This window comes from Hemicordylus capensis, chromosome 1, assembly GCF_027244095.1.
Source record: "Hemicordylus capensis ecotype Gifberg chromosome 1, rHemCap1.1.pri, whole genome shotgun sequence".
Taxonomy (NCBI): domain Eukaryota; kingdom Metazoa; phylum Chordata; class Lepidosauria; order Squamata; family Cordylidae; genus Hemicordylus; species Hemicordylus capensis.
Window position 1 is genome coordinate 376,704,598 of NC_069657.1, and position 24,033 is coordinate 376,728,630.

At 44.8% G+C, this 24,033-nt stretch overlaps 1 protein-coding gene across 1 annotated transcript; it reads right to left on the reverse strand.

Annotated features, from left to right (window-relative positions):
• Positions 1–845: 845 nt before the first annotated feature.
• On the reverse strand, positions 846–16,645 carry DLL1 (delta like canonical Notch ligand 1). Its single transcript, XM_053297723.1, has 11 exons — positions 15,549–16,645; positions 14,540–14,872; positions 12,821–12,881; positions 12,228–12,485; positions 8,885–8,945; positions 7,765–7,895; positions 7,464–7,633; positions 7,134–7,350; positions 2,928–3,720; positions 2,683–2,797; positions 846–1,558 (listed from the first exon to the last, which is right to left on the reverse strand). The coding sequence occupies exons 1-11, from the start codon at positions 15,606–15,608 to the stop codon at positions 1,553–1,555; spliced, it is 2,205 nt and encodes a 734-aa protein (XP_053153698.1). The 5' UTR covers positions 15,609–16,645; the 3' UTR covers positions 846–1,552.
• Positions 16,646–24,033: the final 7,388 nt, after the last annotated feature.

Genomic DNA, 24,033 nt, shown 5'->3' on the forward strand with positions numbered 1-24,033 from the left:
CAAACTGAAAGAGTGCTAGCATGAGCCTGGCATTCTGTGGACTGCATCCATTAATTTAGGGCCAGAGCCCAAAGGTTTATGAAAGCACAAAGATGTTCATGGCTAGTAGGGCGGAGCTCCATCAGCAGTCAGGAAGCTTTTGCTTTCTGCAGCCAACAGTGGGAGAGCCTCAACTGAGCATACAGTTCTGCTCTCATGGCAGCTCATGACCTACAGTTCTCATATGAATACATAAAGATGCATTATACTGTTAGACCATTGGTTCTAGTCCAGTGGTGTCCACCAGGAATGTCATCATTGGGGGGACACAGGCCCCCAGTGAATGGCTCAGAGTCCCGAATCCCATCAGCCACCTTCTTCCTCCATTATTTCTTCCAGAAAGGAAGTACCACAGTAGAGACACCCGCATAGAGCATGGGAGAGAGCTCCTGGCCTCACCTAGCTCTCTGCTGCCTCCATCTTCATAGGTGCTGTATTATTTATTTATTATTATTATTATATTAAAGACCTTTTAAAAACCTACATAATTATTCTTGTGGGGGAAGCATGATTAAACCCAATCATCAAAAGGGGTGTGTGTACCCAGGCCTCAGATCATTTAAGTATCCAGCAATGCTCTGGTGTTTACACTGACTGGTGGTGGTTGTCCAGGTGCATGAAATCAGTGCACTCAGTGCATGAAATCTGCTAGGGGTCAAACGTGAGACCTCCTGCTTAAATAAAGGCATGTGCTTCACCCCAAGTACTGTCTCTTTCTCCTCTTCCATGTCAATAGTGGCTTCAGACTATTATGAATGACATCATTTGGTCAAACAGTGATTTGCAAAGGAAATATATGCTTTGAATATCATTAATAATATTTATTTTGGAAAAATAGTTTAAAAATGAATTTCTTCATTAACAAAAACAGTAAAAAAAAAACCCTCAAATAACATTTTGCACAATATTCCATAAATACATTATATACAAAAAAAATATAGTCACATAGACCCGAAGTGCCTTTGTACATATTTACCAAAGTTTTAAATTATAAAAGGAAACGTCACAAAATACTCAAGCTTTACAAATATCCTGAAAATAATTTTTTACAGATTAAAAAAAATAACACACTTTTTGTTCACCTAGTAAAAACACATTTTTAGTATTAAAAAAGGACAATAAAGGCAGTGTTTGTATCTCTAATTCAAGAAACGACTGGCTCATAAGAATCCAAAATATACACTTCAGGCAGTGCATGCTTCTTATGTCGGAATTAAATCCATTCATTTAAATATATATAGAAAAAAGCAACTGACCATAGTGCAATGATAAATATTCATAAAAGGCAGTGCAACAGGTATCCTTGAACACAGACCCTGGCCTAGTGTCCACCGTGGTTTATTTGCAGTCACTTTTGCTAACTTCAGTAGAGAACCAGCTCAGCCTGAATTTAGTTTCTCAGCAGCAGTCAGTGAAGGAATCTTTCTCCCTTTCCTTGTTCAGCAGCATTCATTGGGGCATATCACCTTTGAAAATTGTTTCAAAACAACAATTTTGCCATATCACGTTCCCTTTACACCTGCAAAAGGAGGGGCAAAAAAGAAGAAGGGTGAATTGATGCAAATTGACAGCAGATAATATACAGGAACACAGAAAGCTGCCTTATACCAAGTCAGGCCATGGGTCCATCTAGCTCTATATTGTCTACCCAGACTGGCAGTGACTTCTCCAAGGTTTCAGGCAGGAGTCTTTCCCAGCCCTATCTGGAGATGCCAGGATTGAACCTGGGACCTCCTGGATGCAAAGCAGATGCTTTGGCCCCATCCCAATACCCTGATGGTACTGAAATCCAATGGGTAAATTTGTATGTGTCCTACACTAGACTTAGAAAGAACAACTAGTCTGGTCACCTAAGCAAGCATCTCTTCCAGGCAACCAGGCAAGGAAGCTTTGTGGAAGTTCTTTTTCTTTTAGGTATGTATGGTACAGGCAGGTTAGTCATAATTTTAGTGGACTAATAACTTATTTTGACTTATTTGCAAGGCTGATGGATCCATCATGACCAAGATTTCCCCAGCAATTAATAAACTATGTACAATTATCTGCACAATCTATCCATTCCCAGAATGGGAAGTCTTGTGATGTCTGTCCCCAAATCATGGCATTTCATATCTGACCAGTTTCTCTTTAGAAAGACTACCATTCTTAAGGTCATACTACTAACAGTATCTTAGACCTAATCCAGTAGCTGATACCATCCACTGGAATCAATAGGAGATTTTTTAGTAACAATGAATGTTACATTCAGCTTATGGATGCATTAGGAAATGCTATTCCCTAAATATAGCTTAGTAAGCACTTAACCAGAAATTGGCGCTAGTTCATTAGTTGCAACTAATGCAAAGTCAATGAAACACCCTCATCACATCTAAATTCAAAACTCTAGTTGCAGAGAACTGGGATTCATTGGAGTTGTGGATTGGATTTTAGAATCTGCTTTTCCACCTTAGACCAGCTGAAATTAAGACTTTTGATCAGTCTTTTTTAAAGATCTAGAACACTTTTTTTTTAAACCTACTCACAAAAGACCCCATTTCAGCTGGTCTAAGGTAGTATGTGAATATGAATACGGGATATACTGATTGCCTCTAGTTAGTTGGGAATCTAGAACTGTATTTTGAGCCTGTTGGGCACTATACCAACCTCCGTTGCTATGATGCATTCATCTTTCTCTTCTGATATGACATACACCGACTGGTACTTTGTATCTTTTGAAGTGGAATATACTGATTCTGGCCGTTTCCTTTCAGATGTATCACTGCAAAAAAAGAGAGAAAAGACCAAAAACCATAATGAGGTATCTGCTTTTGCAACCAGTTAGAAAATGTCCCCAATCCTTTTATTGAAGGTATCTTAAGAAACCACCAGAACACTCATCATCAACATACCTCTTTAGCTGTACTGAGCTTTTCTCCTCTGCCTCGGAATCAAACGTTTCACACTTAGCTTCACATTTGCTGTGCTCTTCTTTAACAGAGTCCTCATTCTTAAGTTCATGCACCAAATTGTAATCCACTGATGGGTATCTGGCTTTGTAGCCATTTTTGTCAGCGTTGTCACTGTGGAAGTCTACTTTCTTATTAGTGTTCTTAATCTGGGTGGCACCAATGACACTTATGGAAATGTCTTTCTCCCGCTGGCAGCTGGCCAAGTTGTTCATGGTCTCCGTTTCACTTCTGCATGCATCTGGCTGGTGTTGCCTCTTCTGCATTTTGAGTCGGAAGCAGACCACCATGGCAGCGCACCCCAGCAAAAGCATCAGGACCAGAATAATTCCGGCACACACTGCAATCCAAGGAAACTGGGAAGTCTGACCTTCAGTATACTTCTCTGAGATGTCAACAATGACCGCCCCCTGAGGTGGCTCAGGGAGCAAAAACTGGCAGTTGAGGCCCCCATATCCTCGGGCACATTCACACACATAGCGGTTGTTTCTCTCATGGCAGGTAGCCCCGTTGTGACAAGGGCTGTGTTCACATTTGCTGACAGGAGTGCTACAGTTCTTTCCGCTGTATCCCGGAGGACAGGTGCAAGAATAGTCATTAATTCCATCTTGGCAAGTCCCACCATTTAAACAAGGAAAGGAAGCACAGTCATCCACATTGTCATCACAGTGTCTTCCAGTGAAGCCAGCTTGACATTGGCATATGTAGGAATTTCCGAGATCAACACACTGGGCTCCTGCCAGATATAAGATAGGACAGATGAGAAATAAGTAGAACTGGCATGGAAAGTGACAGCTTTATTTGTTTACTATATTACATTTGTATCTTGCCATTTATCCAACGGTTAGGGTCAGTATAGGATTCTCCGTATCCTCACAACTATCTTGTGAAGTGGGATCGGGCTGAGAGACAGGAACTGACCCAGGGTTACTGATGAAATTTGTGGCTTACTGGGCATTTGAACCCAGATATCACAGGTCTAATCTATCTAGTATAACACACGGTTTTTCTGTTCCCTCCCAACAGCATTCTTGTAGTAGCAATATCAAGGCCAAGATTTAGCCAAACAGATGCTCAGAGCACAAGACTTTTACCTATTCACATTGTGTAAGAAAGCAGTGAGAACATGGCCAGAGAGGTGCATCTTTGTAATGTCAGAGAAAACCTACTCGACCTCATAGGAGCAGTGGACAGCATTTATGATACATATTGTCCAGTGAGGTGTCTACCAGAATCCATATTTGCAGGTTTTAAAAAGAACTTTAGCTGTTCCAACCTTTCAAATATGCACCTCATCATGTGCTTAAAGAAGGATGTAAAGAAAATAATGCCCATATCAGACTAGTTTCCTGAACTTCATTCAGATGTTCCAATTTTGTAAAAGTACAGAGCAATAGCCAAAGTATCAAACAATTCCAGATCATTTTTTAAAAACCTGAAGCATAATGATATCCTATTCTTAAACATGTACCAAATCCAAATTCTTATTTTTCAAGTCATAGAATAGGAAGCAATCCACGTGCCATGTCATATCAAACTGGTTCTGCTCTCTGCATATGTCAGCAGCCAATCTGAATTCAGTGAAAAACATTTTAGTGGGAAGCGTATTTCTGAGTCTGAGCCACTTATTTGGCTGTCAAATTATAAATGTAGAAGCCTAACTTCAGGCACCATTGCTGGATATCTTAGCTCATTCAGGGAAATGTTTAACCTTCATACCATGGTTACAGTGCTCTAGAGCTCCATCATGGCCACAGGTATATTAATCAAGGGTTAATAGCTTCTGCGCAGCTGCTCACATGAACACAATAGCCTGTTTGAATAACATTTGCAGTGATAGCTGGCAGTAAATGCCCCACGGAAAGCACATTTGTGAATATACTCCATTTATGTCCCCCATGTTACCTCTGCATTTATTAATGGACCCCAATTATTAATGGGCATAGATAAATCCTATGATGGGAGATAAGTCTCACTGATGGGATTTAAAAGTGCTTAACTTCAGCTGTATCGTGCGCAAATCTGTATAAGATTTTTAAAAAGGGCAGCTCTTCTTCATTTCTTGTTACTTCTGCTGGCTATTTACAGGTTGCATTCTTTTCACCCAGGGTAATGAGACTAAACTGAACACATTTCACAAGTTAGTTTCTTTTATATCAGCACGATCTGACACAAACCACTGAAAAGAGCAAGGGGGAGGAAAAGGGAGGTGTTTTAATACAAATCTTTGGACCAGTTCAGAAATACAGCAGAATTGAGTAATAACATCTTTTCATGGATTGCACTGCTTCCGGCTATTTGGTGTGTATGGGGTGGGGGTGGGCTGCTGTTTATAGCTCAGTGGTAGAGCACGTGCTTTGTATGCAGAAGGCCTCAGGTTCAATGACAGGCAACTCCAGCTAAAAGGATCAGGGAGCACATGGAGGGGAAATTCCTATACCTGCCGCTGCCAAGCAGAGAAGACAATAATGAACCAATCCAACTCAGGATAAGGCTTCCTCACATGTGCTTCTGTTTCTGAATACTCCCTTGTATTAAAAGAGGAGAGCTGGTCTTGTGGTAGCATTAGCAAGCATGACTTGTCCCCTTAGCTAAGCAGGGTCCGGCCTGGTTGCATATGAATGAGAGACTGGAAATGTGAACACTGTAAGATATTCCCCTCTGGGGATGGAGCTGCTCTGGGAAGAGCAGAAAGTTCCAAGTTCCCTCCCTGGCATCGCCAAGATTGGGCTGAGAGAGACTACTGCCTGCAACCTTGGAGAAGCCACTGCCAGTCTGTGAAGACAACACTGAACTAGATGGACCAATGGTCTGAGTCAGTATATGGCAGCTTCCTATATTCCTACATCCCTCCAAAACCAAAATGGCAGAAGGAAGCCGAGGTAGAATCCTTTTTCCTGACATTTCGTTGTAAAACCTTCTGTGTTTTCGGCAGAGAAGCTTTTAATTATGCAACCTTCCAATGAAATCGGTAGTCTCAGAAAAGTTTTAATACTTGACTCAGCAGAAGAGACAGCAAACTGCCCCTTTAGAGTAGCATGTCTACTTTATAAAACAGATTGACAAAGATGCTTCCGAGTTCTCCTATGTATAATCTGTCACATATATGAAAAACACCAGTTATTCTGCAGAAATTTACATAAAGTCACACTGAAGCTTATGGAATTATTCCAAAAAAGGTGATATGTCAAATACAGCCTGTGCTCCTCCCAGAGCTGCTGACCCCCTAGTGATGTGAACGGAACCTTAGGATAGCAGGGTGGCAAACCAAAGACTCTGCAACTATTGTTGGACTACGACTCTCATCATCCCCAGCAATGCAGCTGGAGATGATAGGAGTTGTAGTCCAACAATGGCTGGAGAGCTTCAGGTTGCAATCCCTGCAGTAGAAAATATATAATGACCGTAAACTTGATGCTAATCTTTTATCTACTTTGTATTTGGACTTTTTGTTGTAAGCCACCATGGGCATCATTTGGAAAGGCAAGGAGGCTGTTCTCACATGCAGCCTAACCCAGGCTAGGGACGCCCAGCCCGGGCAAGGCTGTATGTGAGAACTGCCGGGATTGGGCCCGATCCCACAGGGCAGCACCTGCTATTTACCCTGGCTGTTAGCTGAGGATAATGGAGCAAGTGTTCCCTTAATCCCAGCTACTTGCTGATGTACGAGCACATGCTGCTTCCAGCCGGGCCATCTAGAGTGCCCATCTCTTGGGGGAAATCCCCCAATGCAGTGTGCGTATCACACGGTGCATTGTGGGCTTCACAGAGGCCGGGACAACGAGTTCCAGCCTCATATTGATCCATGCTGCATGGAGCACGGCTGATCATGTGGGAGTGAGCATGCTCCCACCAACAAAACAACTATCATCTGGGGTGGGGAGGCAAGGTTTGGGAAACCTCCCCGCCCCCCGCCACCTGATTGTGTGAATAGCACAATACAAAAGAAAATTAATGTGATGTGAGTACATCTCTCTCCAAAAGAAATTAATGTGACCTAAAGGTGCTTAACCTGGGTTGGATTTTACTCTGCCTCAGTTAAAATGGGGCTCCACTCAACAGGACATTGTCAACTTCAAGGGGAATTTCATTCACTTCTCACTGAAGTTCATGCTGAAATGCCCATTAATCTGAATGGATTTGGCTTACCATTAGCACAGGGACTGGAGCTGCAGTAGTCAATCTTCTTTTCACAGTTAAATCCAGAATAACCCACTGGGCAATGGCAGCTGTATCCACCTTCAGGGTTGTCGGTACATCTCCCTCCATTGAAGCATGGACCATCAGCACAAGTCATTGCACCCAGTTCACAGTTTTTACCATAGAAGCCCGGTGGACAAGTACAGGAATAGCTGTTTTCAAGATCCTGAGGGGACGGGGGGAAACATGGCATTTAGAAATATATACCGCATACTGAGATGACTGTAAAACCTGTCTTCAGGCTGCAAAAAAAAAAAAGAATTAACTTTTAATACTTACAGTACAGCTTCCTCCGTTCTTGCAGGGATTGGCGTCACATTCGTTGATTTCAATCTCACAGTTGGAACCAGTGTAACCAGGGCGGCAAGAACAAGTGTAGCTTCCTTGGCCAGTGTTGGTGCAAGTGGCGCCATTCTTGCAGGGCTTATGGTGAGTACAATAATTGAGATCTGCAGGAGATGAAAATGAGAGGCCCATCTGTAAAGATGCCCATGGCTTTCCAAATACATTACAAGGCCAAGTTGAAGGAAGATCTAGAAAACTGTACTATTGCCCTAACAACTAAAGGTGAAGAACTTACCCTGGTTGCAGAAAAGACCGCCCCAGCCTTCCTGACAGTTGCATTGCCAAGGCTGTTGACAGGTTCCATGAAGGCAACCTGGGTATCGGATGCATTCATCACAATAACGCCCTTGCCAACCAACTCTGCACCTATGAAAATTATGGAAACAAACAATTAGCACAGGTGTCTGTTTCTAGCAAGAGTTAGAATCACAAACTGCAATGCCACTGAACCAGGTCCCATAAAAATTAAACAAACAAAAATAGAAATCAAACTCACTAACAACAAAAATAAAACAAAGCCAAGAGAGTCATTTAATTGCGGAATTGATTTTGGTCTGCTTCTTTCACTACCTGAATAGAAAACCTGGCATTTCAATCCTAAATATATTATCATAGCCCTTTGATTACAGTGGAACTTATTTCCAAATAAAATGTGCTTAGGATGGTGAGCTTATATCCTGCTCCTCCTACAAGCAATTCATAGTAGTATGCAATGGGTTTATCCCATCCAGTTCTCACAACCATTCAGTAAGGTAGGTTATGCTGAGAAAAAGAGAGAGAGATCGACTGACCTCCTCTTGGGACCAGACATTTTTAGAATTCAGCAGAGATTTGGATCTGGTTCTCTGTTATCCAAGTCTGACATGCTAGCTTCCATATTACAGTACAATGGCTATCCTCTTGATGTTATATAACAACATGTTGATATAACAACAAAAAACCCTAAGCTATCCTGAGAATTTTGACCAAAAGGTGGGATATAAATACTACAACTAATAATTGATTTAATTATTTAATTAACAAATTACTACCGGTGTCATTCAGTCAGTGGTAGAATCAGTGAAATTTTGCCAATGGCTGACTTATTTGTAAATTGTATATCTAAAGTACAGATAGAGAGCACTGTGAACTCATTCAGGCTGAAATCCTAGGCACTCTTACTTCCAAGAAAACAGGAACAAAGTTGGGATGTAAGCTGAGAATCATGGCAACAAGATTGATGCTGGTGCAGTGTTATTTGATTTTCCTCATACTACCACCAGGTAAACAACATAGATGCTTGAAATCATCTATATGGGATTTTCAGACCAAATTTAGAGGCAGAAGGAGGGAGGCAGGGATTTCTGAAAACTTACTTGCATTCTCCAGGCTTGTCACAATATCCATGCTGCTCATCACATCCAGGCAAGCAGATTGCTACAAAATTAAATAAAAGAGATATAGATATAGATATAGATATAGATATAGATATAGATATAGATATATGAACTGGAGGTCATGTGCAAATGGGTCAAACTCTTTCACTATAGTTGAGTTGGTAACAGCAGCTGAACTAATCTCTGCTAGTATTGATCTAGCTTAGTAACTGGGTGCTTTACTTATCACCAGGGATGAACATTCTTCTTAATACAGTTGCACAGGGACAAAAGAGAGCTCACAATTGTTCCTTCCCTAAAGCTCCCATCCGCCTTTTCTTCCCAGAAAGGGTCAGAAGTCCTTCCCCTCCCCAGTTCTATGCACACAGCTCCTCCTCTTGCTGTCCTCAGAAAGTGTGCGAGAGAGCGAGAGAGAGAGAGAGAGAGCAGATAAGGGTGGACAGCTGGTGTACAGGGTGCCAGCCAGGACAGCTGCTCTATTGTCTATTCTCTCCCAGCAGCTGCCCCACTGCAACAATACCCCCAACCTCTTACAGCCAATCAGGGCCAAGATGTGCTTCCTCAGCAGCCTATCCTTGCCCAGATCTAATCTATGGCACGCGCGTGATTTCTCTGGAAAAAAAAACTTTTTTCTTATTCAAATAAATAAGTCTAAAGTTCTTTCACACACCCCAAAAGGGAGGAGGGGTGGAGGCTGGGGAGCACAGACCAAGTAAAGAGGTAAGCAGGCCAGCAGGAGGGAGGGAAGGCTTCTGCTCATTACTTTGCCTGGTTATGGGACTCATTAAGCAGGCACTGCAAGTTTCAATTCAACAAAGCAAGCCAGAGACAATGACGAGCCCAGAAGAAGGAGAAACAGAGGACGAGGAAAAGCTGGGCTGATAATCAGATTGTCTCAGAAACATGGACTGAATGGGAGGCAAGTGTGCATTTGAGGCAAGCCTGCTTTGCTTGCAGGATGACATCATTTTTTTTCCTTCTGTCAAAACATGCCACATATTCTGCTCATAAAAATCAGAGCCAAAAGGACTGTCCAAACCAATGTGGGATACAAAGGGGCCGTGTGACCCGTTGCTTCAGAAGGCAATCAACATTAAAGCATTCAAAGGGCTGGCTTTCCTTCACTATTTAAAAAGGGTTTCCCTCACTCTCCTCCCTTAGCTCTAATGAGACAGAGAGCAACAGTACTCTGTGCTGAGAATTATCATGGGCAACACAGAACTCTGTTTGCTACACTAACTTCTACTACAGGAGCCTGCCTTCTCTGCCAGAGCACACTTGACCTATGTGATGTCAGTCCACACACTATCATTAAAGAAGCACACCATGGCAATCATGTTTGACATATCTAATCATAATGGCAGGAATCCAAAGAGCTGCTTCAGGCACACCCAAGGGCTTGGGCATGCCCAGTTGGCCTCAGCTGCTGCTTCTTTTTTCCTTCTCTCTTTCAAAAGTGGAACTTCCATACCACATCCCAATCTAGTTCGGATGCTGGTTAAGGAATGCAAACCCAGAATCTGCTTGGATGTGAGGAACTAGTCCTGGAGTTCTTTGGACCCCAGCCAATGCTTGATAAAACTCCCAGTTACTTTCAAGTGTTATCATCTACCCTGGCTTGTTAGGTTTGGATTTATAGCCTGGTCATCTTGCCAGGTTATAAATACTTGTAAATGCACATTAGAACATGTCTCCATATTACATCAGATATACATGTGACAAAAATTTCCACAGTTTAATTTCATATGCAGCTGTCAATGACTGCTTCCGCTTCTGCCCAATGTGTCTATCACTAACTTTACCAGAATTTTGATTAGTTACTCAAACAGAACTCCAGATCTCCCAACTTCAAAAAACCTTTCTGTTTTGGGAGCAATTCAGATCCCTCTGAAGTCAAGGGCAAAACATCCATTGACTTTATGATTGCATGTTCCCTGCTTCAGGTCAACAGCTTCAACACTTTATACAGTTGAATGTTGCAAAACCTATTACTCAGTCAATCTTTAGGAGGCTATCTGTGCTGGCCTAGTGTTTGAGAAAGATGGTCAGCAATTAACAAGTTTAAGATGTGATGTCTTTTCAGCTGCAGAAGAGCAGAAAACTTTCTGTCATAAGAATAACTTTTGCAAATATTTTAATGAGTCCTTGATTTTTAGCTCTGTTAAGCCTCAAATGCTAAAGATATCAAGAATTCAGACTAATGGAACAAAATGACAAGAGTACAAAACATCCAAGTAAATCAAACATACTAGATCTACTACACTGCTTGTCAATATGTCATCTTCATAAGGCACTGAAAAGGAAAAGTGCCTTAACCTTCTAGTAAAACACTAAAATATGAAGCTGGAAGGAGAAAACTGTTTGGGTTGCTAAGTAGGGATTGAACTATTAGGCTATATTCCATTGCTATGTTTGCTTTACATACCAACAGACAAGGCCAAATTACATATTTTGGTTTTTACTCTTAACCAACAATCATGCACATCAAACTATACAGGAATGTTAAAAGGTCTTGGGCATGTTAATATGTCCATGTGTTTAACATTTATGCATCTGCACTGCTTTCTATTTTTGCAAAGAAAGAAAACCAATTAATAAAACCATTTGTTTTAAATATTGTTCAAACTTAATGGTTTCTTTTCTATTGCTTAAGGTGTAATAAAAATCTTCATTTGTTGAGGGGAGAGAAGAATGGCTTTAACACCATTTTTTCTGCTGTGTCATGAAGCCAATATTTACTCCAAATCAAGTTCAGCCCATTCAGGGTAAATTACTTGCAAGACCCATTGGTTTCACTGAAACAACTGAAACCCATGCAAGAATTAAGCATGTGAATTTGTAGGAATTCAAAGTGCTTAATGTTGGCTGGATCATGCCCATAATTTGTAAAATAACAAGTTCCCCAGTGCCTTGCATCTCCCACCTCCCTCACTTGAAATCAAGTTTATTGATATCAAGGATTTATTTTTTTAAAGGATTGCTTTTTCTCCAGCCCCTTTCACTGTGCAAGGTATTTTGTGAGTCTTCTAATCACATTTCATCTGATCCTTATCCCATTTATTAATCACTATAGATCAAGATCTCATTATATTATGATTGATATGGGTTGTTCTTAATGCTCATTTGCAAGTTGATCTTCCATATGGACCCTATGCAATAATAATATGGACCCTATGCAATAATAATCAGAGGCACTCCCACTGATTACACTAGACACTGAAAGGGATGTGTCTTTATCTCTGCCGCTGTGAGTGAGAAAATAGAAGAGTGATGACAGTGCATTAGAAAGACAGATGACGAGATCTGCCCTGTGGACACTCACGCTCAGTGCAGTACTGTCCTTTCCAGCCTGGATTGCAGACCTTCTCCCCACGCTCTCCACAAGTGAAGTGGCCAAAGGCATCATCCCTGGGGCGACAAAAGACCGAGCAACCTTCTCCATAGTAGTGCTCATCACACACAAAACGGTAGGAATATTTGAGGTCAGTGCGGCCACTGCTGTGCAGGTCCTGGGACCATTCTTCCCCAACAGTCAAATGTCTCTGGGTAGCCAGGCGGCTAATCAGGCGCTCTGGATTCTCTGTAAAGGAGAGACAAGAGAGGAACGGCAATTTAATTAAATGGAAAGGGTGACATTACACTGGAAGCCTAGAAGGGATCAGGGTGGAGTGGGCAGGCATGTCTGTGTCCTGTGTTGACAGGATTGTCTTTCAGGCACCCAGATCTTGAACACAGGTGGAAATAAATCCCATTGATTCCAATGGAACATACTTCCAAATAAGTGGCTTAGGATGATCTATGAGCATGAACATTGAAAAGGCAAATAAATATAGGCCGTATTTCAAGTGAAAGTCGAAGGAAACTATAAAGTAGCAATCTTGTATATAACTGAGAAAATGGGCCAGTGCTACTTACCTGTGTTGAGGTCGTCAGGGGAGTCAGTGTGCAGTGCTTCAATGATGAGAGAGAAAGTACCCTGGAAAATCAGATTGGAAAAGAGCAAAGAGAAACAATCAGAACAAACGTCCAGAGTCAGCAAAATAATGTGATCACAGGCTACAGCCGCGACAGCAATATGTGCGCCTAGCCAGCATGACTCTCTGATCCCTGGCTCCAGCCTGTTTTCACTTTCCTCAAGGAAATGGCAAAGCTTTTTGAAAGTAGTTTCCTGGTCTGTTTTTTCAGCCTGCTAGGACAGGATGTGGTGTTAAAAAGAGCATGGGAGGGGGGAGTGGAGGAGGGGGAGTGGGGGGGGTCCTTGTTGGTCTTCCTCCCAGCTTTGCACTCTGAGAGGTAAGGGATGGGAGTGGGGTGGATAGGACTGAATAGCTGGAAGATGAAGCCTTGGGGAATTTTGGGCAGGACTGACAATGACATGGCCATTTCCATAATGGGAAGACAAGGGAAGTGGAATAACAGCAAAGCACGCTCAGCCACCCCTATTATCATCCCTTTAGCTGACTGGCGAAGGCTGCTAATGAGACACAAGCTCCTGTCAGGCGTGCTGGAGCAACACTCAAAGAGAGAACACAAGTCTGTCTCTCCTCTGCAATTCTAGGGAATCAGGGAGTTTCAAAGTAAAAAAGAGACCTGGGGAAATAACAGATGCTCCCTGACATAAGAAAACAAATCTTACATGAAAGACATCTCACAGCTTCCATTCTTAGCAGCACCTATTCTTAATCTCGCACCTATTAGCTAGGCAGTAATTTAACTAAAGTCTTGGGAGAGGACAAGTGCAAAACACTGGTTCAGGAACCAGAGGAGAGCCAGGGTCTGCAAGCAGAGAGCCTCTTTTAGTTACAGTATCTAAGAGCACATATAAATAATTGCACACATAGTCCAATCCTGTGTATGTTTAATTGGAAGTAAGCCCCTGTATTATATAGGGCTTATTCCTATATTGCAGCCAAAATAATGAGTATTCCGGATTATGTGACCTGGAACAAATATCAATCCTTGGTTCTGTACCCATCACCCCATGCAGACAAAAAGTGCATTCTTAAACCATTACAATTATATTGTTTCTTAATTTAGACTATTTCTATGCCACTTTTCCACAAGAAGTATACAAAGCAGTTTACATAGCAGAGAAATGGGGGAAATGATTCCCTATTCCAAAAAGGTTCACTTTTTAAAAAAGTTACTCCATTCCATACTTTGACCACCCTATTGAATACACACTGGCGATTAAGAAGACCAGTGAAAGGTGTCCATCCCCCAAGCACCACAAATCTTCTGGAGCATGCCTTTGCCTGGTGCAGTGACTCTGATCTATGTTAATTATTGTGAACTGGAATTCTCTACTGTGGGATTCGAAAAGTGCGATCTGGCACACAGAGTGGCAAGCTGAATTTCTGCTTTGTTAGAACTGAGCTAGATTGGCGAAGTGATTCCAAAATAACCCAGTCCCATGGCAAAGAGCATCATACCAATTGCGAGTGCAAAACACAAGGGGATAAAAATGCGACAGAGCTCCGGAATCCGTGTTAACTGATTGTGCAAGTCACGACATCTACTTTTCATCTGCGGGGAAAGTCCCACTGATTCCCACGGAAGCGCTTGCACCCCTGCCTGGTCTGGCTCGCTTCCCCGCCCGCCCCAAGCCACCACGTTGGGCCCCGGCGGACTTACCGGCCAGGTGAAGCCGAAGGGGAAGCGGATGGGGTTGCTGAAGGAGGGATCGCTGCTGGCGGCGTTGTCAGGCACGCTGAAGGAGTTGGCGCCAAGCACCGGAGTGATGGCGCTGCCGTAGGTGCAAGGCGGCTCCGGGGACACGCTGGCTTGGTAGTGCTTGAGGCACACGCGGAAGAAGGTCTTGCAGTCACACTGCTGCAGCCCGGCCGCCGAGCCGCTACTGGGCAGGGCAGCGCCGAGGCCTCCGCGGCAGCAGTTGCGGTTGCCCAGCAGCCCCTTCTTGTTGACAAACTCCTGCAGCTTCAGCTCAAAGACCCCGGAGCTCCGGACCTGCAAAGGGAGGAGACGCCGTGAGAGGAAGCAGCAGCTCTCCTGGGGCAGCAGAGGCGGCAGCAGGGAGGGCGGGGAGATCCCACCTCGGCCCACTTGCAACGCGCGCGGCGGCGGGCAGAGGATCGCGAGCAGGGGCGGAGCCATTTCTCCGCGGGATTGCTGCCTGCCGCTGCTTACCCCGGCCGGCTCCGCCGACTCTCTCGAGCCCCTTTCCGGGTGGAACACACGGCGGCCAAACTCCCCCCGGGCTGAGCCGTCCAGGACGAAGCCGAAACCCCCGCCGACACCCCACCCGAGCCCCTCGACGACCCTCCTCCGAGAGGGGGCGACTGCTCCTGGGAGCTCACGTGCTCCCCGCTGTACCAGAGTTCCACTAATACTGGGGCAGCCAGAAGCTCCTCTCGCGTCTTATTGGTGTGGCTGTGTGAATGTGTGTGCGTGTCTTTGCAGACGATTCTCGGTCGCTGCCTCCGAAGCGGGCAAGCGGGGCAGGGACACACATCTTATCAGGCTCCCTCCCCCCAATCATCCCCAGAAGAGGAGGTCGAGTTTGAACTTTCCCCAAATGGCGCACCAGCTTTCAACAGTGACGATTTAGGGAGAGCCCTGTCAGTCCGTCCGTATACACGTGTGCGCGCACACACACACACACACACACACCCCAGATGCTTACCTTGCAGAGAAGCAGAAGCACGCAAAAGACCACCAGAGTCAGTGTAGACTGGCCACCCATTCTGAGGGGATGTCGTGAAGATCTTCTCCTTTCTCTTCCCTCAGGAAGAGGCAACAAAAAACAAACGGAGTGTCTGTCAAGAAGACGGGGCAGGGGAAATCTCTTCGCCCGGTCTGGCTGGTGGGGAATGGGAAGGCGGATGCCTTAGTTTCAAGTCTCTGGCTCTCCTCGCACTCCCTCTCTGCCGATGCGGTTTTAGATACGCCCTTTGGATGCCCGGCAGCTCTTTGGGAGGCGATTGTTTTCAAGGTGAGGAGACTCAAAGAACAACTTTCCCCCTCCTCCTCCTCCTCCGCCGCCGCCGCCGCCGCCTCCTCCTCTTCGCTTTCTCGTCCGAACGACAGTTCTTTGCGGCTTCCTTGCGCTTCGCTCTGCTTCTCCAACCGGAGAGAAAAGCCACTTAATTCCCAGAGGTGGAGAAAAGGTTTCCCCCAAAGCAGATTAAAATAATCAACGATCTGGAAATCCCTCAGGGGACGAAGAGGAGATAATTCCCGGTGGCTTCAGGCGAAGAGAGCGAGAGGGGTTTTGGCGTGCGGGTGGTTAGCTATGCAGCTGGAGCGGGTGGTTGTCACGCAGCCTTCTTCCGATCCTCCTGGGTTGCTGGTCGCCACTTTCTTGCAAGGAGCCCCGATCGGTGTGCTTTTCTTGAAGAAATCCAAGCCCAGAAAAGGAAGACGAAACGCGGGGGTTGGTTTCGGGTGTGTGTTTTAAACGCCTCAAGAGTTAGCGAAGGATGGCGCGCGTGCGTGTGTATGTGTATGTTTTCCCGGCTCTGCCTTTCTATGTATAGGTGATCTTTCCTTTCGCGTTGGATCTGGGTGGCTGTTGGGTCTTTTTTTTTTTTTCCCCTTTCCTTTATTTCCCCCCCTTTTTTCCTTTTTGCTCGCTCGCTCGCTCTGTAGCGCTATGGATCTGCCTGCGGTCGGGCGCCTGCCTGCCTTATATCTCGCCGGCCTCCTGCATGGCTAATGAGATGCAAATGAGCAGCCCCCCAATCTGGCTAGAGCGGTCACAAAGGAACCACTTTTCCAAGCCCTCCTCTCAATGGATCGCCAAATGGTCAGTGAGCTGTAAAATGGGCAACCCTCCTCCTCTTCCCCTCCCCTGCGGCTCTCACAAAAAAAAAAGGGGGGGGTCATTTACATTCCTGCAAATTTGGTAACCGCAAGACTCAATCTCCCCCACAGACCCTTCCAACACACATTTGCACACATTCTTCCCCCTTCTGCTTTGAAGAGATGGTAACACACGCGCGCGAACCTTCCACTCCCATCTGAACATATAGGCACAGGAAACCTTACGCACAAGACAAAAACAATCGAGATCTAGAAGGTGTCTCTTTTAAATGAGTCTCTCTCCCTCTCGCTCGCTCTCTCTCTCTCACACACACCTTTGAGAGAGAGAATACTTTTGGCCAGGATGACTGTCTAGCGCTAAGGATATCCTTTAGTTGATGGCAGGAACGAGATCAGCATTCCGACCCATTGAAATCGAATACTTTGAACCTGACACGTTGGGCCAAAAGAGTATTTTTGAGGTCTTATAAATGCTCCTCTGGAAAAAGAGAAGGAGAAAAAGGATGACAGACACGTACGAAAACCAGAATTGGTATAGGTGTTCTGTTAGGAGCTTTTCAAACGTGGCTGCAGATGGGAGAAAAGTATTCAGGGATCTTGAGCGAACAGGGTTAAAAGAGATTGTGGAGGATCGGAAAGTTTCCCAAAGTTTCAAGAACTCTTCGGAATCTGTGCGCTCCCTTTGCTGATCATTATGCGGAACACACGCCCGAGACTTTCATGCTCAAACAATCCGGGAAAGACCCATGTGTTAAGTTCCAGGCGGGGGAAAAGTGGGAGGGATGGGGGAAGCTTGGCTGGGTAAACAGTCCTGCTTTTTAAAGACCAAAAAAAAAAAAAAAAGGACACACACACACACACCCCTTTTCCCTCTTTCCATGAATTCTCGATGAACTGGTAAACCTGAGCAGAGCGCGTCTCGATATTTTTCCCCCTCCCTGTACTATGACGATGATGTGGATGATCATCATCACCATTCCTGTTTCTGTCTTTCTCTCTGCCTTTTTCCACCCTCAAGCTTAGTAAAAAAAGTGAGTTTGGTGTGTGTCGTTCGCGTGGCTGTCATTAAGGCAGTTTGTTATTATGTGAGGCCTGAATCAGTTGGCCCTTTGTGCTCTCAGCTGTATGGTAATGTAGACAGCACCTGCTCTCTGCACAATACAAAGGAGAGAAAGAGCTCCCCTCGGCGCACGCTACTGCCTCTACAACAATGTGCACACATTTTTAAAGAAATCCCTTCCAGCCTTCCTTCCCCTCCCTACCTAAAAAGAAAAAAGAAAAAGAAAACTTTATGCCAACCGTCACCTTATTATTATTTTTTACACATCCATCAGACAGTGGAGCTTTTGTGTTGGTCTAAAAAAAAAAAAATTAGGGAAAGAGTTTACCACTGTTAGACCAAGTCCTATTAGTCTTCCTTCCTGATAGAAGAAAAGTAAAAGTTGTTTTGGTTTGTTTGTTGCTGTTGTTTTAGTTTGAAGGTAACTAATTTGGAGTTGATGGGGAAGAGAGGGTGCAAAGAGGCAGGGAAGGGAGATTTGTTTGGGGGCTTTTTGCAAAATACCTCTGTAAGCACAGAGGCGGCCAACCTGAGCCCTCATTAGGATGCAAGGTGTAACTGTCTGTGTAAATGTCATTTGAATTGCAACAGATCCTTTCAGGGGGCAGCTTAAGCTGGTGGGCAAGGGAGAGGATTTGGCCACAATGAGCGCCCTGTAGGTATAGCCCACCAAAAGTCTTCTTTATGGCCACTTTATTGGGTGGGAACGTGCTTTTGCATGAGAAAATGTGACTTTCATTGAAACAGATGTCTTGATCACAAATTACCTTACAATGCGGGAGGCGCGGGTGGGGGGAGGAGGAGAAAGGGGGGAAGCACTCTGAAGCACTTCTTCAAGTCCAATCGCTGGTGAAGGCCAATTAGAAGAAAATCACTAATTGAATGTGCGTTGAAGAGGAGTCTATCCTTCCTGGCTGTTTAGGGCGCCATCAAAGCTGGAGGCTTCCCAGTCTGGCATACTGGGTGGGGCTCACTCTGCCCAGCACACCTCGGCCATCCTGACTAATATTTGATTCCGTTCATAGAGAAGGGGCATGGCTCATTGGCTGCTCCTAAGTTCAGCATGCAGAAGGTCCCTGGTTCAACCCCTAGAACCTCCAGTTAAAAGATTCAGGGAGCAAGGCTGAGAACATCACCGGCTTGAGCCACTGCCCATCAGAGAAGACAATTGTAGGCTAGAAGGATCAGTGATCTAACTTGTCCTAAGGTGACTTTGCCTTTATTTAAAGGTAACCCCACCAAATGCAAGAGTCAACCTACCAAACCTACTTGGAACTCCTGGAACTCCTACCAAAAAAGAGGAACTTAGAGCAAGGTCCATCTAGTCCAGCATTCCAACAGATGCTTTTTGGAATTTCAGAGACAGCCACTCCTTGCTATTACAATAATATCATGCCCATGAGCACAACACCCCCAAGAGAATGAAAGGATAAGGGGGGCAGTGGTTCACCCACAACTGTGGCGAGGACATGGATCAACAACATAACATTACAAGGCGATCAGTTTGGGGTGAACATTAGGAAGATCATGGGAAAAGTTAGCAGGAGAGATAGCAGAGTTTCTTGGGAACTCACAAGCAAAATATGAAGGTAAGAACAAGGGGTGCCAGTCTCTGCTTGTGAACTTCCAGGCAAGTCTATGACCTATAATTTACCATCTCGACAATCCTGGGAGGTAAGTTAGGCTGAGAGAGAGGAATGACTGGCTCAAGGTCACCAATCAGTTTCAAGAATCTGAACCAGAAGTCTTCCAAGCATCATCTGTTGCCACCCACCACCCTTGATTCCCCATGGCTGAGGTACACTGGAGGCCAACCCCAGTTCACAAAGTGAGAAGATACTAAAATAAAAGGGAATACAGGTGTTAAATATGTTCACAGGTGCTGAAGCATTAAAGCTGAATGCAATAAATAAGTGGGGCATATAAGGATGGGCAGATTTTAAGATTCACAGAAATTCTTCATTAGGCAGAATTCTTCATAATGGACAAAACAACACAGTTACACTTAACCATTAGTCATGCATCCTTTGCATGTTTACCAGGGATGCAGATTCCCCACTAAGCATTTGTTTCCACCCCCTCATTTTGCTGAACTCTCCACCACTGAGCCCAATAACCCATCTCTCACGCCCACAAAAGTACATTTCCTCCCCCCCACACACACAAAAATTAATTCCTCAACTTTCCCTCTGTCTGCACCCTGATGTTTACTCAGAACTTAAATCCAATTGAGTTCAGCTTCTGTGGATTGTAGCCTTCATATTTTTACAATGTATTCCTAAATGAAGTCCTGAAAATTTTCCAGGTGATTGCAATGGACCTTGTTTTCATGAAACAAGTTACTATTGTATTTTGTCATAGGCTATTACATCAAATGCTATAGCATGTTCAGATTGAGATTGGTACTCCCTTGAATAAAATCAAAAGGGTTTAGAATACAGGCCCCCTCTTCCCTCAAGTCACTCAGGTAAAAATCCTGCTGTGACACCCATTTACATTCAGAGGTTTTATAGGACAGTAGAAATGCATTCATTCATTCATTCATTCATTCCATTTTTATACCGCTCTTCCAGAAAGGCTCAGGGCAGTTTACATTAAAATAAAACCATTAAAATAAATCAACAATTAAAACAGAAATTATAAAACAGTGTAAACAATAATTAACAATTAAAACATCATAAAACAACAATTAAACAATCAGAACAGATTAAAAACCCTGAAAACCAGGTTGCAATGTTAAAACCCATTAAAACATTAATTTAAAACCTGAGTGAACATGTGTGTCTTTAAAGACTTTTTAAAAGCTGTCAGAGATGGGGAGGCTCTTATTTCACTAGGGAGGCATTCCAAAGCCTGGGGCAGCAGAAGAGAAGGCCCTCCCTGAGGCGCCACCAGAAGAGTTGGTGGTAACTGCAGACAGACCTCTCCTAATGATCTCAATGAATGCTGGGGTACCTAACGAAGATGACCTTCTCTTATGTACCCAGGGCCCAAGCTGTTTAGGGCTTTAGAGGTTATAACCAGCACTTTGTATTTTGCCCAGAAACATACCGGCAGCCAGTGTAACTCCTTCAATACAGGAGTAATATGGTGACCCTTCCGAGATGAGTTTTCACAGAATGTACACACATTGTGGTTTGTACAATTTATTATGGATTTAGTGAGTTGTATCCAGGGTGGTGTAGTAGTTGGACTTGGACCAGAGAAACAGAGTTCAAAGCCCCATTCAGCCAGGATGCTCATTGGATGACCTTGGGCCAGACACTTTTTCTCATTTCTCATTTTCTCAGGATTGTTGTTTTGAGGTTGAAATGTGGGGGGAGGGATCATGTGTCTGGTCGGATAAACATCAGATAAATAATGCACTTTGGTCTGGGATAACTATCATCCACCCAGCTTCTCCTTCCCTCCACCATCTCACTAAATAAAAATTACAGTAACACACAGTGGCTGACATCCTGATGAAATTATTGTACAGAAGTCCTACTGAAATTAAGTCGTCCTTTAGACTAACTCCTGGGCAGTCAGATTGAGTCACTTAGTTTGGACGTCAGCCAGGCGATTTTTGTTTCCTGATAGCTTGTATCTACCCAGAGGTTATTCAGCTGTTATCTCTCTTGGTCAGCAACCTAGAGGGGCAGGCGTGGTGGGACAAGCCGACAGTAGCGGGTGCATCCCCGAACACGCTCTGATCTCCCTAAGGCACTTCCTTGGAGGACAACAGATGAACTGCACCATGAACTCCGTAGCAAGCCACCACCATCTTGTGTCGTAAGCATCCTCTTGCCAGCTCCTATCAGTGGAGCTGGAGAGTTGACAAAGCATCAGAAAACGCTCCTTCACCATTTTCACTGACGTGAATGGGGCTTTGGCAAGAACCCCGCCGCCGTTGAGTGGCGTCCCATTCATTTCAATTCGTCTTGCGCAAGAGAAGCTTCCAGTAGGCATTTCGAATGCGTTTGCCAGCATCTGACTTTGCAGCAGCTACTATTATTATGGATGAGGAGGTGGGGAGAGAAGAGGGTGGGGGGTCCGATCCTGGATCAAGGAAAGGCGTCGTGATCCCGTAGCGGGCGGGACAGTGGGGAAAAGAAATAATTCAATGCAGGATCCACTCTGGGCTGAGCTTGGAAGCAAAGGCTTCCTGAAGAGAGAAAGTTCACTCAGCTCAGCTGACATTCCTGTTTTGGAAAGAGCGGGCATCAAAAGTTAACACGCGCAGGGGCTTAAACCCTTCCCTTCCCCTGGATTCCCTCACCCTCCCGAAAAAAACAAAGTCTTTCCAAATCTTTTAACAACCCTCCCTTCGCTCTCAAGGATTTGTTAAACTGACGCGGCACAGATTTCTCGATTAGGCCTGCAAAGCGGAACTGAAAGGCGTCGTAAAATCCATCAGAATCCTGCCCAAAGCGCTTATTCTCCTCCAACTTAATTTATGCCACGCGATTCTGTATTGGGGAAATCAAGCAGAAAGCTCCTTTTCTTGGCTCTCCCCTCCCTCTTCTCTTGGCCCCCCCCCCTCCCCAGCGCCACATCCCTTCCTTGCGTGTCCCCCCTCCTTCCTTTCAAACGCTGCTGGGCTAACGGGGAGACTGTTTAACTTAAGTGTTTCTATAGGAGGCTGTTGTAGTTTAACTCCTGCCCACCAGTAGCTGGGCCGAACAAAGGAGGGACTCGAGGTCTGCCCATTCATCCTTTCTCTGCGCTTTAATTTTCATTGATTTTGAAGACAAGGGGAGCCCTCAGGGATTCGAGCTGAAGGGGGATGACACGCCTTTAGACGCGATCAGCCCCCTAGCCAGCCATCTGCTCCTAACCAAATGGCGTTTTTTCACTCCCAGCTCCTGCGTGTCTCTATACTCCTCTCTCTCACACTTCCAGATCCAGTCCCGGAGGAGGATTTCTCTCCCTCCCCCGCCCCCCTTCAAATGCAAAGGCAGCTTAAGTTAAAGTATGTTGGGTCGATTTTTTTTTTTTTTTTGAGGTGCTTGGGAAGAGACCGCTGCAGCCGAAGAGGCAATAAATCCTTACCTTGCTCATTAAGGCAACGCAGCAACCCCTTTTTAAATACTTTTTGATTCCTCAGCAAATTTACTGTACAACGTCGGGCTCATTAGGCAGCCGAGAGAAGACATTAGCAGGAGACAAGGAGAACTGGTCCCTGCCAAAAAGGGCCGCCGCAGTCGTGCTTCCCTTCAAGAATCCTGCTTCTAAGTCTGGTTTTCATCTGCTTACAAGCGGATCCTTCGGAAGAGTTTCGGATCAAATCGGGTTGTGAGCTGTTGTCTTAGCAGAGGAAAGTCAGCAAGCTTTGGAGTTGCACAAGACTTCCTTCCAGGCAGCAGCCCAGAGGTTTTGAGGGCTCCTGTCTGAAGAAGGCTTTTGCGCAACTTCAAACTTTGTGTATACCAAGAGCCATGCTGGGCCAGTGCAAAGTTCACTCGGTTCAGCATCCTCTTTGCAATCTTGGCCGCTTAGATGTTTCCGCTCACAAGGCAACAGCTCTAGAACAGGCAGGCAACACAACCGCTCTCTCGCGCTGCTTGACTTTGACCTTAGCATCTGAAACTCGGAGACAGACTGCCTCTGGATATGGAGGCTTCATTTAGCTAGCATGGCTAATAGCCAGTGGTGGGGCTATTCTCCACGCATTTGGCTCAACAGTCCAAGCAAGGGGTCATGGCCAGATCTTGTGGCAGTGCGTTCTACAAGTCTAATGTCTCCAGAGCGATTTAACAGTAGTCCGAGATTTCCACTACTCAGGACTGCATGCATGGGCGGATCACTTGATGTCTGGCTGGTGAGTGTGTGGACTGACAGAAAATTATTGGTTCTGAGGTTCTGAGAGAGGTCTGTCTGTGCTCCTATCTCTGCGATATGCAAGTCATCCCTTGATGTTGGCCCTTCAAAAGGCACTATATTAACCATTCAGATTGTCCAAGAATCATCAGGAAAAGGGATGCAAATTAGTAGGCTACTTAAACCTGTTATGCGGGGCATGACACTGTTATGATTAGCTGATAGAGGCTTGAGGGTTGTACAGAATTCTGAGGGATGGGCCTGCCTCACCCAAATTGTTGCCTATTCCTTTCCCAGCAGAGGAAGCATTTCTCCTCCTACTGTGTGACCTCTTCCCATTCTCCCCATTTTGGTTCATAAAGTTCCTCTGCAACAAGAAGATAGCCCAGAGACAGTGCTCTCTCTCTCTCTCATCTAGTTTTATGTCTTTTACACATTGAGTCTGTGCTACAAGAAAACATCACTGAAATCAGATTGATTTGCTCCA

Coding starts and splice junctions, on each gene's coding strand:
- DLL1 (XM_053297723.1), bottom strand. CDS start 15,608: ATGGGTGGCCAGTCTACACTGACTCTGGTGGTCTTTTGCGTGCTTCTG. Junction 7,351..7,463: donor AGAACGGAGGAAGCTGTACT/GTAAGTATTAAA, acceptor CCGTCCCCTCAG/GATCTTGAAAACAGCTATTC. Junction 3,721..7,133: donor CTCCAGTCCCTGTGCTAATG/GTAAGCCAAATC, acceptor TATATCTGGCAG/GAGCCCAGTGTGTTGATCTC.